General features: G+C 48.9%; 1 protein-coding gene across 1 annotated transcript in view; it reads right to left on the reverse strand.

Annotated features, from left to right (window-relative positions):
• LOC138370421 (uncharacterized) overlaps positions 1 to 12,392 on the reverse strand; it is a 184,029-nt gene extending 171,637 nt beyond the window's left edge. The window contains exons 1-5 of the mRNA XM_069334771.1: positions 12,360 to 12,392; positions 11,992 to 12,224; positions 4,949 to 5,074; positions 4,474 to 4,654; positions 3,788 to 4,024 (exon numbers count right to left, since the gene is read on the reverse strand). Coding sequence (XP_069190872.1) covers positions 3,788 to 4,024; positions 4,474 to 4,654; positions 4,949 to 5,074; positions 11,992 to 12,224; positions 12,360 to 12,392 — 810 coding nt within the window. The remainder of the gene's footprint in view (positions 1 to 3,787; positions 4,025 to 4,473; positions 4,655 to 4,948; positions 5,075 to 11,991; positions 12,225 to 12,359) is intronic.
• Between the last annotated feature and the right edge of the window lie 7,169 nt (positions 12,393 to 19,561).

Consider the following 19,561-nt stretch of genomic DNA (forward strand, 5'->3'; position numbering starts at 1 on the left):
GTTTTTCTGGCAAAATGCACGGGCACAATTACGTTACATTATTATAAAAGTAAGGTTAGCGCATCGCCCGTTTTGCTTAATTCCAAATACCGCAACGTTAACTTTTAAAAACATCAAAACTGTTAACAACTGGAACGAGCATAATCAATGTATTCAACCATTTAACTGGACTTATTACTCAATTTGAACCAAACAGCCGGCATAGTACTGACAACGTCGGAACATTTACTAAAGGGAACCTCAGCCTCCAACCCAGCAATCCCAGAGGGGAGTGGGGAACCCCAATCCAGCAACCCAGGAACCCCAGGGGGGAATGCAACACCCCAGCCCACCACCCAATAGGGCCCTCCCTACCCCCCAGCACAAACCCTTCCTTGGCCCTGCATAATGCCCACCATGAAACCCAAATCCTCCCCCTCCCCTTACCCCAAGTAGTCCCTGCTTTCCCAGCCCCTGGTCTTCTCCCTGCCCCAAGCAGGCCTGAGAAAGACCAAAGCCCTCTATCCCCCACTCCACCTCCCTCCAAACCCCTGTCAACTACACCGCAGGAGGGCGTGCCCTCTCCCCAAGCAATCCCTGCTCCCTCACCCCCAGGACTTCTTCCTGCCCCAAGCAGGCCTGAGGAAGACCTAAGCCCGCCGCCCCCCACTCCACCTCCCCCTGAACCCCTGGCAACTACCTCACAGGAGGAGGAGCCTACCCAAGTAGCAATGACCATACAACAACCTCCTACACTTGTAGGGAGTGTGGGTGAAATTGGATATAAGAAAGTGAGCTTCAAGGTAATGTACTCAAACATTGATGGGATTACCAATAAAGCAAGTGAACTGGCAGAAAGGGTGCAAGAAGAAAACCCTGATGTAATAGAACTAACGGAAACAAAATTGTCAGGAGTCATAACAGATGCTGTGTTTCCAAAGGACTACTATATAGTAAGGAAAGAGAGGGAAGGGAGAGGAGGTGGAGGAGTGGCCCAACTGATAAGGAAGGACTGGAGTTTTGATGAGATGGAAATTCTGGGCTGTGACGGATTCAGAGATTACATAACAGGAACTATAACAATGGGTGGACCTAAGATAATAGTGACAGTCATTTACAACCCTCCCCTAAATGACAGAAGACCTAGGCAGGAGTTTGATAGGAACAACATGGCAACCATTAATATAACAGAGAGAGCAGCTTTAGTTGCCTGCAGGAATGGCTCAAGACTCTTAATCATGGGTGATTTCAACCATGGAAAGATAGACTGGGAGAATGGGGACCCACATGGTGGCGCAGATACGTGGCGAGCTAAACTCTTGGAAGTGGCAACAAGGAATTTTCTGAGCCAGCATGTCAAGGAACCCACAAGAATGAGAGGCAATGATGAACCAGCTAAACTTGACTTGATATTCACCCTGAATGAGTCAGAAATAAGGGAAGTCAAAGTTGAAGCCCCCATAGGAATGAGTGACCACAGTGTACTGACCTTTGAGTACTTGGTGGAGGTAGGGATAACCTATCCAAGGATGGGAGTGGAGGGGAAAAGACTGAATTACCGAAGAGGAAAATATGACGAGATGAGGAACTTCCTCAGGGGAATACCATGGGAAACTTAGAGACAAGAATGTGCAGGTCATGATGGATATTGTCACCCAAAAGTGCCAGGAAGCTGCAGACAGGTTTATCCCCGTCCAAAAGGAGAAAAACGAAAAACAACAGAAAAACCCATGGTTCAACCAGGAATGTAAGGTAGCGAAACAGCTGAGTAAAAGAACATGGAGAAACTACAGAAATAACAGAACACCAGAGAGCAGGGAGAGATACCAGAGGGCCAGAAATGAGTACATCAGAGTGAGGAGGGAAGCAGAGAGACAGTTTGAAAATGACATCGCGAGTAAAGCCAAGACCCAACCAAAGCTGCTCCACAGCCATATCAGGAGGAAAACAGCAGTGAAGGAACAAGTGATGAAGCTGCGGAAAGGGGAGAACAGATACACACAGAATGACAAGGAGGTGTGTGAAGAACTCAACAAGAGATTCCAGGAGGTCTTCACAATAGAACAAGGAGAAGCCCCTGCACTAAATGAGGAGGCAGCAAACCAAGCAACCTTGGAGGAATTTGACCTCAACAGTGATGAGGTCAAAAGGTGTCTGCTGGAGCTGGATGTGACAAAGGCTGTTGGGCCTGATAGAATCTCACCATGGATACTAAAGGAAGGTGCAGAAGCACTAAGTGTGCCACTCTCTATGGTGTATAACAGGTCACTGGAAACAGGAGACTTACCAGAAAGTTGGAAGACAGCTAACGTGGTCCCAATATACAAAAAGGGTGACAGGCAAGAGGCACTGAATTACAGGCCAGTTTCCTTAACTTGTATACCATGCAAGGTGCTGGAGAAGATCGTGAGGAAAAGGCTCGTAGAGCATCTGGAGAGAAATAACTTTGTAACGCACCACCAACATGGGTTCAGAGATGGTAAATCGTGCCTCACAGGTTTAATAGAATTTTATGACCAGGCAACGTAAATTAGGCAGGAAAGAGAAGGGTGGGCCGACTGCATTTTCCTGGATTGCCAAAAAGCTTTTGACACAGTACCCCATAAAAGGCTGTTAAAAAAGTTGGAGCAACAGGCAGGAGTAAAAGGGAAGGTGCTCCAGTGGATAAGGGAGCACCAGCATGTCAACAGGAACCAGCGCGTAACGGTGAGGGGGAAAACATCAGAGTAGCGAGATGTAACCAGCGGAGTCCCACAGGGCTCAGTACTTGGACCCATCCTGTTTCTAATATATGTGAACGATCTTCCAGAGGGTATAGACTCATTCCTCTCGATGTTTGCTGATGATGCAAAAATTATGAGAAGAATCAAGACGGATGAAGATAGACAGAGACTACAGGATGACCTGGATAAACTGGAGGAATGGTCTAGAAAATGGCTGCTGAAGTTCAACTCGGGAAAGTGTAAGGTGATGAAATTAGGCGAAGGGAGCAGGAGGCTGAACACAAGGTATCATCTGGGAGGGGAAATCCTGCAAGAATCAAATAGAGAGAAGGATCTGGGGGTTGATATCACACCGAACCTGTCCCCAGAGGCCCACATCAAAAGAATATCATCAGCGGCATATGCTAGACTGGCCAACATAAGAACTGCCTTCAGAAACTTGTGTAAGGAATCTTTCAGAACCCTGTATACCACTTATGTAAGACCAATCCTGGAGTATGCAGCTCCAGCCTGGAGTCCATACCTAGTTAAACACAAGACAAAGTTAGAGAAGATTCAGCGGTATGCCACCAGGATCGTCCCGGAACTGAGAGGATTGAGCTACGAGGAAAGGCTAAAGGAGCTGAACCTCACATCCCTGGAAAACAGAAGAGTAAGGGGAGACATGATAACCACCTACAAAATTCTCAGGTGAATTGACAGGGTGGACAAAGACAAACTCTTCAGCACGGGTGGGACACGAACAAGGGGACACAGGTGGAAACTTAGTACCCAGATGAGCCACAGAGACGTTAGAAAGAATTTTTTCAGTGTCAGAGTGGTTAATAAATGGAATGCACGAGGAAGTGATGTGGTGGAGGCTGACTCCATACACAGTTTCAAATATAGACATGATAGAGCCCAGTAGGCTCAGGAATCTGTACACCAGTTGATTGACAGTTGAGAGGCGGGACCAAAGAGCCAAAGCTCAACCCCCGCAAGCACAATTAGGTGAGTACAATTAGGTGAGGAAAGGTATAGTGTATGTGGATGGCTTCCAACACAGGAACTAATCAGAGCAGTAATAGTACTTGCGTGTAGCCTACCATGACCATGAACGGCGGCACGACCAGGAGGGCCGCCAGGATGGACGCCCACACCTTGTCCGCCAGACAGGAGTAGAGACTTTGCCAGTTGGATATGAGCGAAGGCTTCGCCATCGCGAAGTCAGTCAGAATATGCTCGTAGGTGTAGGTAAAATCATAGAGGAGCCGGCGCTGTGGCAGCACGACGTGGTACACCGTGGCCATGAAGGAGATTCTCTCCATCACTAGACCAGTAACCTAAAAGAAGGATATGTGTGTACATGAAGTTTTCGAAGCATGTCGTCAAAGTGTTAGTTTGGTGTTGAGCTTAAAGCTTCACAACCCCAGTACCTTAAATCAACAGCTAGCATTCTTGTCGTCAACATAATGTGGTCAAACGTAAACTCACGGACTATACACCAAGAATCTGAAAGCATCCCTCGATGTGTGTATCCACGTGTTAAAATATTTTTTTTTACATTGCTCATATTATTAAAAAAATCTTAAATATATACGTTATATTCCATTTTACAAATAGGTTTAATTAAGTTAGCCAGGTGATCAGTACGTTCTTCAAATTATTACAAAACTAATAGCATAAATAAACTGACGCCAAATAAAATTATAAATTAAAAAAATCCTTTAAATATTGAATTCATATTAAAGTCACAATAATGAGACATAATGCGGACGCTGAGTTAACAAACCTGGTCCCAGCTGGTCACAGGGAGAACACTGAAGGTAAAGTTGAGGGCCTGAGCTATAGTCATGAGCAGCATGGCGTCGCTACCAGAGTACCTGCTGGTGCCATCACAGCCATGGCACTCCTCCACACTCCAGTATGGTCTATATGGCAGGGCAGACACATTGACCGTAGCGCCGTAAAAGCTGCAGGAATTACGTTCATGTCTTTCAAGACATATAAGAATGCGAATGTGAGTCTTGTAAATATTTTGTATGTAATATTCCATTAAACATAATGTTTTTGATGACCAAGCCGCACATCAGAAAACGACGAAACGGCGACGTTTCGGTCCATCCTGGACCATATCAGGACGGATCGAAACGGCGTTTCTATATTTTCTTGTCTGATGCGTGGTTCACTCATCATATCTGCAGCCGCGGAATTGTTTTCTGTAATGTATTGCAAGCTAAAGATATTTCTTTTGTATATAATCTTACTTATTAAACTTGTGAGGAAAGAGAGGATGGTTAATGACTTGGAGGCCATGAGCTGGAGCCCAGACTGCTGCCCGCACCGCCCGGGCACCGCCGGCGCTGTAGGGCAGCCACACATGCACACTGAAACTAATGTCAGAAAGCACAAGAAGAAATTAAAATTTTTTGCCTCTTGCATTCAGAAAGATGAAAAACACTTGTTACTTCCTTTGGCCTGTTTGACGTGATACATATGGTAGTATGGGTGTTCGACGTGATACATATGGTAGCATGGATGTTCGACGTGATACATATGGTAGCATGGATGTTCGACGTGATACATATGGTAGTATGGGTGTTCGACGTGATATATATGGTAGCATGGATGTTCGACGTTTTACATATGGTAGCATGGATGTTCGACGTGATATATATGGTAGTATGGGTGTTCGACGTGAAACATATGGTAGTATGGGTGTTCGACGTGAAACATATGGTAGTATGGGTGTTCGACGTGATACATATGGTAGTATGGGTGTTCGACGTGAAACATATGGTAGTATGGGTGTTCGACGTGAAACATATGGTAGTATGGATGTTCGACGTGAAACATATGGTAGTATGGGTGTTCGACGTGATACATATGGTAGTATGGGTGTTCGACGTGATACATATGGTAGTATGGGTGTTCGACGTGAAACATATGGTAGTATGGATGTTCGACGTGATACATATGGTAGCATGGATGTTCGACGTGATACATATGGTAGTATGGGTGTTCGACGTGATACAGATGGTAGCATGGATATTCGACGTGATACATATGGTAGTATGGGTGTTCGACGTGATACAGATGGTAGCATGGATATTCGACGTGATACATATGGTAGTATGGGTGTTCGACGTGGTACATATGGTAGCATGGATGACTGCGCGATACTCTCCTACATAGCCTCAGGTGATAGAAAAAACTGGAAATAAAAAAATTCTGTAAAAACACAGGTATTTGCATGGGTATGAGTCAGGTGAGTAAGTACAGAGCTGAAACAGGTTGGTGAAGAAAGACTCAAGGCAAGTGGGTGTTAGAAGACACAGGTCAAGATGATGACATAAGAGAGGTGCTTAATAGGAAGACTCAAAACAGGTGGTAATGGGACAACACAAGATGTAGTGGGAAGACAAGTCATGTGGGTGTGGGAAGACTCTAGACAGGTTTGTGTTGTGGGGAATTCTACCGTTGATTAAATTGCATATTACCCTAAGGGATTGTATTTAATTATATTTATTACCTATGAGCGGGCTTTATAATTTATTATCACCAGTAAACTTCCCTTCACACATTTTGTTCACATTTTAATCTATCACACCATAAGGAAAGTTTGATATAGTATATCTACTGAACTGTAATCAAATGGTTTGTAGTAGTGTAATATGGGTTAATTATGAACTGATTGGCCTCATCTGTGGTGTAGTGTTGGCTGGTCATCCAGCACCAGATCTCCCGGACATGTGTACTACACACTGGACAGGTAGCAATGGCGTCCGCGTGGTCCTGGATGTACCAGCTCAACTGATCTCTGGTGTATTTTGAATAACTAATGTATTTATTAGCTACTTGAAGTTACGTGATACCTAGCAAATTAACAACATTTTATGGTTGTTACATTAGAGTTTTTATATTTGATGTAGAAATTTCCTACATGTGTTGTGAAGCCATAAAGCCTCATGTTGTGTTGTGAAGCCATAAAGCCTCATGTTGTGTTGTGAAGCCATAATACCTCATAATTTAGGCTCTGCCACAACATGAGAGCTATTCTTCACTCGATTCTACAGAAGATTAAGATTCTACGTTCAGCATTGCTTGCAAAGTCAAGCACCATTGGAAGATATGAAAGAGGCATTAGTGAGTCTCTGATCAGCTTTGGAGGAACAGTAAAAGATGGCGATAATATTTCCCAAGGGGGACGAAGCTCGATAATGTCATTGTTAGCGAATGGGGGAAGGAGTTATGAGTGATGTGTCGTGTACAAAGGCTTTGCTATTGTTGGAGCCAGCATCTTGTCAGTGTGGGGTCGATGTGGACGCCACCACTTTGGGGAAAGCACATTCCCAGCGTTTTGGGCGAAGAAACTAAAGTGAACTATGACTGAGAAAAATGCTGTAAGTAAGAAGATAGCGATTGTCTCACCTTGTGGAACCAGAAGGAAGGTCCGAATCCAAACGAGGGTAATCGTACCCTGGAAGTCCACTGTGCAACCTGTCCTAATAGAACGTCGCATTTTGACGTATAATGTATGTAAAGTCAAAAATTGTCTTATTAGAAAATAGTAGCGCCTTGTAAAATTGACACACTTTTCCGTTTTCTGTCCTCTAGTAGGTTAGGATAAGGGTACCTTAGTACAACAGTTTCTTGGCGTTTGGAAATCTTTAGAGGATGGGACTCCTGCTTCAACCTGGAAGCCGAGCGGACGTCTGGACACCTCCTCCGCTTGGGGGCCTCCTGATCACGTCTTGTTTTCGCGTTTTGGCTTTGCTATTGCCGTTTGGCATCCCTATTCAACGGTCCGATTGTTCGACGCTTGGCGCTCATATCGCCTTGGGTCACGGGATTGTTGATAGATTTTTTTTGGCGTGTTCTGGCTGGTTCTCCCGGTGGGGTGACGGTGTTCGGGGGCCGGCTTGCCCGACGGGTGCCGGGGGTTGGTGGGTCTTGGTGGGCTCCTGGTGTGCCATCAGTCGTGATGAGCTACTGGCTTCTGCTCTGCCGGAGGACACTGGATGACTTTTTGCGTTTTAGTTGGGGGCTGAGTTTTGGTTTTGCTACCTGGTGTTCTCTGTGCGGGGCGGAGCCAGTGCTTGTCACCCTGTGGGACTCTTGGGGCTCCCCAATCATCTGCCCGTTTGTGCGTTTATTTGCCGTATGTCATATTAGTTTATACTGTTTGGCGTCACTCGTTTCGCGATTTTGCTTAGCGTTCCATCTTTCCAGGCTTCGCGATTAACCCATCACGGGTACGCCGGAGCGCATCCGATCCCACGATCGTCGTCGCCCCTAAATCAACAACAACAACTTTAGAAGATGGGTTGAACTGTGATAGACATAAAAAGAGGTTTCGTTGTCCTAGGCGAGGCCACGTGGACGGGTGAGCCAGGTCTGGTGCTTGTGTGTGGCACTCAAGTCACAATAAGAGAAGTCAACAGTGACGGTCGAGATAAGAATTGTGGTCGACCTGAAGGAGGTAAACCCCTGGCGCTGTCTTGACTTTGTGGAGACAAGCGTCGTCTCTCCTGAATTTTGCAGTAAGTGCCTTTGATTGATATAGTATGTGATGTGAAGAGAGGATAAGTGTCCAGTGATTGTTACAGTAATACTTAGATGCATGAATTAGTCATGATTATAGTGATTATTGATGATATTAAAGAATTAACATGAAATAGCATGATGAAGGCGAGAGTTACTCATGCTCCCTTGACGGTGGTTGGTGTTTAACTGACTGTGAGGGGCTGCAGAAGATTTCAGTTGTGGACTCGCCCAGAATGGGGAAGTACGCTTCACAGAACACGGGGAGAGCCAGTTTGTGGCATGAAGTGTTTGATTATTATATTTTTATTATTTACTAGTTATTATGGAGGGAGATTATTTTTGTAATGACAAACTTGCAGGTTCGTGCATGGTTGGTGGTTCTACAGATGGCCTACAGGAGGATAAATCGACATGGCAGAAGTTTACTAGATTACAAGGAACATTAATCCACAGGGATCATTGGACAGCTTTGCTTCTTGAGGTTATCTTCAGATGATTTCAGGGCTTAGTGTCCCCGCGGCCCGGTCCTCGACCAGGCCTCCACCCCCAGGAAGCAGCCCGTAGCAGCTGTCTAACTCCCAGGTACCTATTTAGTGCTAGATAACAGGGGTATCAGGGTGAACGAAACATTTTGCCCATTTGTCTCCGCCTCCACCGTGGATCGAACCCGGAACCTCAGGACTACGAATCCGAAGCGCTGTCCACCCAGCTATCAGGCACCTGACCTGGTTGTATAAGGAGTTCATTTTATGGGTATACGTGACGCAGTGAATGGAGGTCAGAGTATTTATTTGATTTTTATTGATTTACATGTTAAAGCCCAGGTGTGATGATCCTGTGACCACTGCCCAGCATAATTAATAAAAAAGAGAACGGTAGTCTAGTGAGGGACAGTTTGACGTACAGAGACTCTGTGGAAGAATAGTAATTGTTGAAGCAGTAATCCTTTATATTGACATTATACCATACTCCAAGATAATCATTTGTACGTTGATACATAGAATTATGTATGTTCCTGATAAATAGTGATTATAATAATCCGGAGTTTATAATATTTGAGAGTGGGGTTTAAACTATTGATCTGATATTTATATGTATATGATAGTATAGCCTAAGCTGCTGAATAACTAAATTACAATACTCACTAAGTTACATGTTACAAATTAGGGTCCCCGTCCAAGGCACCATTTAATATTGTTTCTTTTCTTTTGTAATAAATGTTTATCTGTCAGACAACTGTGTTTCCTCTCGTTCTTGTGAGGGTTTTAGTTAAGAAGGAGAGAGTTGATAACCTCGGCCTGCGGACTAAATATAAGGAGAGAAAATAAGGGGAACTGTTACAGACGATTCCAGAGTTACCAGCGAGAACAGTAAGTCATCGGTTGTCCAGTACGGGGGTGTGAACACCAGACACCAGGTGAGTTGACCAGTACGGGGGTGTGAACACCAGACACCAGGTGAGTTGACCAGTACGGGGGTGTGAACACCAGACACCAAGTGAGTTGACCAGTACGGGGGTGTGAACACCAGACACCAGGTGAGTTGACCAGTACGGGATGTGAACATCAGGCACCAGGTGAGTTGACCAGTACGGGGGTGTGAACACCAGACACCAAGTGAGTTGACCAGTACGGGGGTGTGAACACCAGACACCAGGTGAGTTGACCAGTACGGGGGTGTGAACACCAGACACCAGGTGAGTTGACCAGTACGGGGGTGTGAACACCAGACACCAGGTGAGTTGACCAGTACGGGGGTGTGAACACCAGACACCAGGTGAGTTGACCAGTACGGGGGTGTGAACACCAGACACCAGGTGAGTTGACCAGTACGGGGGTGTGAACACCAGACACCAGGTGAGTTGACCAGTACGGGGGTGTGAACACCAGACACCAGGTGAGTTGACCAGTACGGGGGTGTGAACACCAGACACCAGGTGAGTTGACCAGTACGGGGGTGTGAACACCAGACACCAGGTGAGTTGACCAGTACGGGGGTGTGAACACCAGACACCAGGTGAGTTGACCAGTACGGGGGTGTGAACACCAGACACCAGGTGAGTTGACCAGTACGGGGGTGTGAACACCAGACACCAGGTGAGTTGACCAGTACGGGGGTGTGAACACCAGACACCAAGTGAGTTGACCAGTACGGGGGTGTGAACACCAGACACCAGGTGAGTTGACCAGTACGGGGGTGTGAACACCAGACACCAAGTGAGTTGACCAGTACGGGGGTGTGAACACCAGACACCAGGTGAGTTGACCAGTACGGGGGTGTGAACACCAGACACCAAGTGAGTTGACCAGTACGGGGGTGTGTGAACACCAGACACCAGGTGAGTTGACCAGTACGGGGGTGTGAACACCAGACACCAGGTGAGTTGTCCAGTACTGGGGTGTGAACACCAGACACCAGGCGAGTTGACCAGTACGGGGGTGTGAACACCAGACACCAAGTGAGTTGACCAGTACGGGGGTGTGAACACCAGACACCAGGTGAGTTGACCAGTACGGGGGTGTGAACACCAGACACCAAGTGAGTTGACCAGTACGGGGGTGTGTGAACACCAGACACCAGGTGAGTTGACCAGTACGGGGGTGTGAACACCAGACACCAGGTGAGTTGACCAGTACGGGGGTGTGAACACCAGACACCAGGTGAGTTGACCAGTACGGGGGTGTGAACACCAGACACCAGGTGAGTTGACCAGTACGGGATGTGAACATCAGGCACCAGGTGAGTTGACCAGTACGGGGGTGTGAACACCAGACACCAGGTGAGTTGACCAGTACGGGGATGTGAACACCAGACACCAGGTGAGTTGACCAGTACGGGGGTGTGAACACCAGACACCAGGTGAGTTGACCAGTACGGGGGTGTGAACACCAGACACCAGGTGAGTTGACCAGTACGGGGGTGTGAACACCAGACACCAAGTGAGTTGACCAGTACGGGGGTGTGAACACCAGACACCAGGTGAGTTGACCAGTACGGGGGTGTGAACACCAGACACCAGGTGAGTTGTCCAGTACGGGGGTGTGAACACCAGACACCAAGTGAGTTGACCAGTACGGGGGTGTGAACACCAGACACCAGGTGAGTTACTCAACCTTGAGTTCCCAATTTGGTGACACTATACTTCTCCACAATTTTGGGCAAGTCCGCCCAGTCACTGGCCTGACATAGTGTGGTGTCAAGGGAACTACCAGCGCAAGAGGGTGACGTGCTTGCTTGTTGGTTTCGTTTTTTGTTTTATCATACCTTTTCTTAGAGGGAACCCCAATAAGGTAATTTGGGGGCCACACCATGATACTTGGAAGACACAAGACAGATGGATGTGATAAGATACAAGCCAGGTGGGTGTGGGAACACACAAGCCAGGTGGGTGTGGGAACACACAAGCCAGGTGGGTGTGGGAACACACAAGCCAGGTGGGTGTGGGAACACACAAGCCAGGTGGGTGTGGGAACACACAAGCCAGGTGGGTGTGGGAACACACAAGCCAGGTGGGTGTGGGAACACACAAGCCAGGTGGGTGTGGGAACACACAAGCCAGGTGGGTGTGGGAACACACAAGCCAGGTGGGTGTGGGAACACACAAGCCAGGTGGGTGTGGGAACACACAAGCCAGGTGGGTGTGGGAACACACAAGCCAGGTGGGTGTGGCAACACACTAGACAGGAGGATGTGAAAAGGCCCCAGCGAGGAGAAGTGATAATTTTTGCACAAACCTTAATATTTACTTTGTTGCAAACCAAACCTGGGGTGACGAAGCACATTGTTCAAAACAAGCAACATGGCATTCATCATTAAGAAGGTGTAGTTGTTGCTTAGAACCTGCTGCAGGTGGTGGAGGGGGAGGCGGGTGACGACCAGGAGCCTCGTCGACCACACCAGGAGGCGGCCCTTGAGGGACCACTGGGCGAAGGTGGCGAGGAAGGTGAGGTCGTCGCTCACCACCACCACCGTCACGCACCACGACACCTGCCGCAGCTGTGGACGACAACACGGTACACGTTATGTGACAGTGACCCACCACCACCGTCACGCACCACGACACCTGCCGCAGCTGTGGACGACAACACGGTACACGTTATGTGACAGTGACCCACCACCACCGTCACGCACCACGACACCTGCCGCAGCTGTGGACGACAACATGGTGTTGAGTTTCTTTTAATTTCTGGCTCCCTAAATAAGGAACTAACTGGCCACAAGAAACTGTTGTTTTCGTCTTGGGGTAGTGGAGTGTATTTATTCTGTTCCCTGACTGGCCTAGTTTTTAGAGAATCCAACAGAAATTAGGAGATTCATTTACCTGTTGACGAGAAAATCTACACTTACCACTTGGTAAAAAGAATTGACTCCTCTGTCACCAGAGGGGGTGGTCGTCGGGGTTGGGCCTGCCAGTGGCTGTTTGTCGCTGCATAGTGATGGTTACCCGTTGGTGTGTAGAGCGCCTGCTGGCCGGGGCGGCAGCTAGCAATTATGGTGGCGGCCGCATCCGCCGTGTAAATACTGTGCGTTTAAATTTCTCTGCTGCGATGGATTGGGAGCAAGTGGCGGTTGCGCTCCTGGATGAGTTGGACTTGGAGGTTCCGGATCTACTCGGTCTGGAGACGTTTTCACCCTCTCGTGTGGCGGCGCCGTTTGCCACGTCACCTGGATATGTGCAGTTCGTGCAACGTTGGAATGAGTGGACGGTTCTCCTTCCTGGTACGGCTTTATCAGTGACGATCTCTGATCCGTAGGGCCCCCTGACCTTTGTGAGTGTTCACAGAGTGCCTTTGAATTTTCCCGAGGCGGAGCTCTCCTAGGTGTTTACATACTTTGGTACATCATCGGTACAACGTTTTGAGTGCCGGACGGCTGTGGGATCTCCATCTCGGTACTTGTACGCTGCAAATGAGTATCACGGACTCCATTCCTTCCAAGGTTTTGTGTTGTGGCGTTTATCCCGTGTTTTCTACCATGGTCAGGCCTGCACTTGCTTTCAATGTGGTGAGAAGGGCCACGACGCTGCCAGGTGTGGTGTTCCTGGCATGGAGACCTCTTCGTCTATTTGGGAGGAAGATTTCGCCCCCCCCCCCCCATTGCATGTGCGGGCTGCCTCCCCGGAGAGTCCTTTGCCTGGTGGTTTACCTGCGACGGATGTGCCTGCTGTTCCGTCTCCGCCTGTAGTGTCTCCCACTCCGGCTTCCGTGGAGGACCTGGCTGCCTCTGCTTCGCGTTTTCAGCTTCCAGTGGATGTGGAGATGGATCCGGTTCCTGGTGCTTCCGTGGTGGATGAGGATGGTGATGCGGGTGTGGTGCCGGTGCCTCCTGATGAGAGGGGTGGGCTTCTTCTTCTACTTGAGAATAGGTGCAGTTTGCATGAAGGGGTAACCCTCCCGATGACTGCACCAGGACAGATGTAAGGAGACGCGTTGATGGTAAAGAGGAGAAGAAAGTCAAAAGCGGTAGACGTGATGGGCCGTAGAGAGAGGAGTGGCGACGAAAACAGAGGCGAACGTCAGAGGGAGACTCCCCGCACCGGGGGGCGGGGCGTCATGGTCACGGTGACAGCTGATCCAGGCACGGCGTAGCGGTGCGCGCAAGACGGGAACTAATATTTCACCGGAAACTTACGGTACGGAAAGCGCAAGCGGTACGCTTCCCAAACCACCCACAGGTCGGCGGGCAGCCGGCCATCAGGCTGTACCCTCGGCTGAGACATCCTATCCGGCACCCTATAAACAAACTCCTTCTTTGACGACACCCAGATGGTTGACGAGCACCACGGGATCGGAAGCACCCGGGCATCCCGATAAGGGCCCAACTCCGGACCCTCACAGGGCACGACCCCAGCAGACGGGACTAGGCAACCCCCAGACCGGGGCAAGGAAGGAGGGGGAACTGCAGGCGCGGCAGCGACCCCACCACAGGGCACAGGAGCCGAGGCTCCCTGGCGCACATCTTTCCGCAACTTCACGACGAGGTCCCGACCATCAGGGACAACCCCCCACTGCGGGGACCCAACAGCAGGAGACGCAGGAGGGGGGGCACAGGGAGCAACGTCGGAGCCCCTCACAGCACCATCATCCTCGGCGGGGGACGCCAGCTGAGCACCATACTCTCCCACCTCCTCCCAAGGCACACCACGAAGGGGGGAGACACTCCGAGCCCGCCGCGAACGCTTCGAGACAGGCCGCACCACACCACGCCCAGCAGGCCCCGCCGCAGGCACAGCCTCCACCGTCATATCCACACAGGCCACACCCGCACCGTCCGAAGAGTCCACAGAGGCCACATCACCCACACTGTCTACATCATCCACGGAAACAGCCTCAGAACACCGACGCGCGCGCTTCTGCAAAGGAATGGGAAGAGCAGAACTACAGGAGGCAACACACTCAGGCACGGCAGGCACCTCACCACGAAGCACCCCCTCCAAAACGGCAGAACCCGCGTCCCCGGGAGCCGGTAACACATCCACAGGCGGGGGCGGAACATGAACCTCCACCGGGACACCTTTCACTACACACAGCTCAGGCGACAGCCCGACACCCTCACACACCGGCGGAACAACCCCAGGGGCCACAGCTGGCACTAGACGTGTCGCACAGGCCGGAGAGCTCTCCTCAACAGGCGGAGCAGCAGACAGGCAGGCAGGCGCCTCAGGCACAGCACCTACACCGCCCGAACGCAACAGGGGCGGAAAATCCTCCGCACAAAGAACATGCACACGACCAGTCGCTCCCACGTCGCACGCAGCAGCCAGATGACCCTCGTGACCACACCGATAACAGGTGCGCGGTTGACCCCGGTACTGGCAGCGGAGCGTGTATCCAAACACGGACATTGACGACGGTACACTACCTTTCAGCGACATCGTCAGGGTGCGGGAGCCGTCAAGCATACCAACACAGTGCCCGGCAACGACCTTGTTCCAACGAACACTCAACACTGTCCCAAACCGTTCGAAACAGGAGGTTAAAAATTCGTCCTGAAATTCGAAGGGGGCACCATGCACCGTCACAGATGTCAAGGTGACACTAAGATTCACTACCTTAACTGAGCCAGCTGAATCACGGAGAGGGTAAACACGCCCCTCACACCGCTCGAGAAACGCCTGAAAGGCAGCCTGGAGGCGGAACTTGACCACAGCACGGTGGCCCTGAAGCAGCTGGATGCCCACCAGGTCAGACAGCTGCACATGCAGCACGTCTACTAGGGCGACACCAACCAATGGATGGTCCACCGGCACCGTAAACGCCAGACCAGCTGACAGCGTCCTCTGCAATGGAGAGCGAAACGTCCCCATGGCGAAGCAAACGTCACCCCGTCAGTGGCAAACCACCACCAGCAGGGCAAACAAGCGATCACCCAACGTAAACACTAGCCAGTGTGGAGAGACCTCAGGAACGTCCGACCCGGCCGGCGGTCACCACGCAACCGGGGTGGGCTTCCTGTGGCTGGCGATGACGTTGTCTCCCTGGAGGTTGTCCTTAATGATGGTGGCATTCCTGATGCTTGTGTTGCAATTCCGCCTTCTGCTACTCCTGGTGGTGTGCTCCACGAGGGGGTGTTATGCTCCTCATTTCCTCGCCGGAAGCGCACTTCGAGGGGGCTTTCGTGCAGTAGGGAGCGAAAGTCGAGGAAAGAAAGAAAGCGAGGCCACACCATGTGAAACCTAAACCCCCTGGCAAAGGGTTGAGGCTTCACGTGGTGTGGCCTCGGATCGTGCCCCATCCCCTCCTTCTAATTCTCCTGCGTCTGCTGAGGATTCCGGTGGTGATGTAGTGCCTGATGACGGCGTGCTTTCCTCGGCGACAGTGGACGTGAGTGGTTCCTGGAAGGTGGCGGCTGGGTCTCGGCATGTTTCGCTGGGTGATGCTGGAACTGTTCGACTCCTGAAGTGTTCGCGGCCCAGAGTTCCTGTGGATTCCCCCGCTGTGGAGCACCGGGCGGTTGGCCCTAGCGTTGCTGACGCCGCCCCTGCGATGTGCCCCCTGGTGGGCCTGTGGGGTTGAGGGGTTCTTGATGGGTTTTCGATGGTGCCTGCTCTTGTTTGCATATCTTTAAATGTGCGTGGTCTGAATGCTCTTGCGGTCCAGTTGGGCCTAGTGGATGTGCTTCGGGAGCAGCGTGTGGATGTGGCTCAGATCCAAGAGCACAATTTTCGGGATGTGTCTGCTCTGCAGGGGTTGTGTGCTGATTATCATGTGTTGAACCCGCCGAGGACGTCCTTTGCGGGGACACTCATGTTATTTTCGTGGAGGGCATCTATTTCCGTGCTTCATACGGAAATGGATGAAGATGGGCGGATCTTTATTGTGCGGGTGGAGTATTTGGGGGTTGTGATTCCGTTCTTGACCGTGTTCTGGGGTGGCGCGTCGTCAGGACCGGGAGATGTTTTTTTGGGAGGGGCTTCTGCCCTTCCTGCGGCATGATACGAGGGATTTGATCTTTAGTGGTGATTTTAATTGTGTCACGAGTGTGCGGGATAGCTCTAGTGCCCACCCGCAGAATGTTTCGGTCGCTTTGCTTGAGGTTTTGCGTTCACGCGGATTTCGCGATGCTGCCATTTTGCGTGGCGGTGCTGCCACGTGGCGCATTCTAGGTTGGATATGTTCTATGTTTCTGGTGGGGAGTGATCTGTGTTTGACTTTCGCACTGTCCCTGTGGATTTTTCGGATCATTGTTTGCTAGTGGTACGAGTTGGTGTACTGAGTCAGGTGCGTGTGGGTCCTGGGTGGTGGAAACTTAATTGTCAGTTGTTGCGTTGTCCGCGTATTTGTACGCAGTTTCGGGTCTGGTGGGTTGGAATCCTTGCCCGGAGGGCTGCTTTCTCTTTTTTCTTCGTTTGGTGGGAGTGGTGTAAGGTGGAGTGTCGGAAGTTTTTTTGGAGTTGTTGCTAAGCGGGAGGCAGCTGGGAGGTTTGGGCTGCTGTGGTTGCTTCAGTCGCAACTGTCTGGTTTGTATGTGCGGTTGAATGCTGGGGTTCACTGCTTTGGGGATATTTCTGAGTGTAAGGAGTGTATGTGTGCTTTGTGTGTGGAAATGGCTTATGGTGTTCGGGTGCGTGCTCGTGTGGTTGGGGAGCGGCTCTCCCCCTTTCTTTTGGGTCAGGAGAAGGCTGCTAGGGCTTCCGTTCTCCTTAACACTTAAACTGATAGAGGTCCAAATGGCTTTAGCACCCACAGGCGCAACAAAAAAAAATCCAAAAAATTCTTTCGTCTTTTAAAAGTGTTCGTTTTTGTATCCTGATCCCGGAAAAAATAACAAAAAAAATCGTTGGTGGCATATTTTAGCCGCAATAAGGTAGGGAAGTCTGGCAAAAGAGGGGCATTGACAGAGTATTCGCCAGTCGAGGTCTACTCTGCTCGAGCTGTCAGGCGACAGTTGCCACAAATATATTATTACCTAATTATTTCAATGTCTGATTTTTTCTTAGTTTTTTTGCAGTAATATTATTCAATACAGTGAATTGTGATATATTTATATAATAAAATGTGTGAACCATCGCTGTACTCAAAATGATGGTGTGCATATTAGTGATTCAATTATTATTTTCATAAAACAATAAACAAATAGTTTTCCTGTTATTTCACTATATACACAGGTTATATATAAGTATCTGCATGTTTTGCTCACCATAACGAACCACTAAGTTGGTATTGTGAGTCAAAATGCAACGAGGAGTGACTGCCACACACCAGCCAGCCACTCGTTGCCACTCACTCCCTCAACAACACCTCACTCGCCCTCATTCTCCTCCCACAATACTGTTTTTGCATTTATTCACTATACACAGATGTTATATATATGTATATACACGTTTTGTTCACCATAACTGTATTCTAAGCTTGTATGGTGAGTAAAGGCACAAAGACGTAGCTACTCACACAGTCAGCTGGTGGCGGCCACCCTCAAGGCCAGACTCACTAATATTTCTCCTCCAACAATACTGTTTGTGGTGTTATTATGCTATATACACATACTATATATAAGTATTGTGAGATTATTTTTCTTTGACAATTCTCATAAGACTTAAGTCCTATTGATGTTACGTTAATCGTAACTACTTCGCAAGAGAGGCAGACCTTAAACAGCAAGAGCTGCCAGTGGCAGATATTTAATCTTAAAGCCCAAGATCATATGACCGCGGGAGTAAACCGCCAGGCGAAACCACACAGGTAACACCTGTCACTTAGGTCGCTGGCTCCTCCTAGTTGACAACTAATAAAGGGTAGCTGATGGATTCTCACTTCTTATTTATAGAAGTGTGGCGCTGTGCAATGGACTCAAGCTTTATATACAGACTTGATATGAACATAAGCAGGCAAAGCGTTGCAGAACATGAAATGTGGGGCAGTAATATTGGAAGGTTTGACGTAAACGACCGTTTTCTATAACAACAATTTATTCACAAATAAACTAAAACTACTACACAGTGACTTTACGTTACTTTACTGTCACTCCAGTGGCACATTCAAGAACAGCTAATCAACAGCCAGATGGACCCACGGTATCCTTATACCGTCGTCGCTGACTGACTAATGACACTAACTGAACAAAGTGGTGCGCACTGGTGACGCAAGATTGCAATCAATATTGTCACAGCTTCACGGTGAACAAATACTCTACTCACAAAACTTGACTGGCGCTCGCTGCTCTCAACGAGGTACCAAGTAACAAGGCAGTTAATCCAGGAATGATAACACCTTATAAAAATCTTACGTAAACACTTGTCTCTCAGGACAATCAACAACAAAAGTTACTCTAATTGAATTTCAACAATTACGTTAACACACACGTGTCTCAACGACACTTAAATGGCAGCAATAACTCGTAACTCAATTAATTACACCAACTTGAAAGTCAAGCATTCGGTGAGTAATTCCCAATTAATTAATAAATACATCAGCCTATTAATTCAGACGAGTATTGACAAAGCCTACTGTCTCTCAACTGACAGTTCACTTCCAGTCATACGACAAGATTACCTTAACGAGGGTAGACTACTGTACCACACAAGGTTACAGCACTCCGTGTAAACAACAACATCAACACCTGATGAATTCACTAAGTGGCGGTTACTAATTATCTTTAATTAGCTACGAGTGCTTAATCACTCTGTCCGCAGACAGATCTGATCAGTCCAACGAATTACAGCAGCTTAATTACAGCGCAATTGACTCCGATCATAACAGACCGTCAACCCCTTACGTTAATCAATCAATTAACGACAGCTCGTTAAATCATTAACACTACGTTAGTCTTCACCTGACAATTCATCCACTGCGTGAACTTCACTGTGACTGTTGCCTTTACACGTCTCTACGTTA

This window comes from Procambarus clarkii, chromosome 32 (assembly GCF_040958095.1).
Source record: "Procambarus clarkii isolate CNS0578487 chromosome 32, FALCON_Pclarkii_2.0, whole genome shotgun sequence".
NCBI classification, from domain to species: Eukaryota; Metazoa; Arthropoda; class Malacostraca; order Decapoda; family Cambaridae; genus Procambarus; species Procambarus clarkii.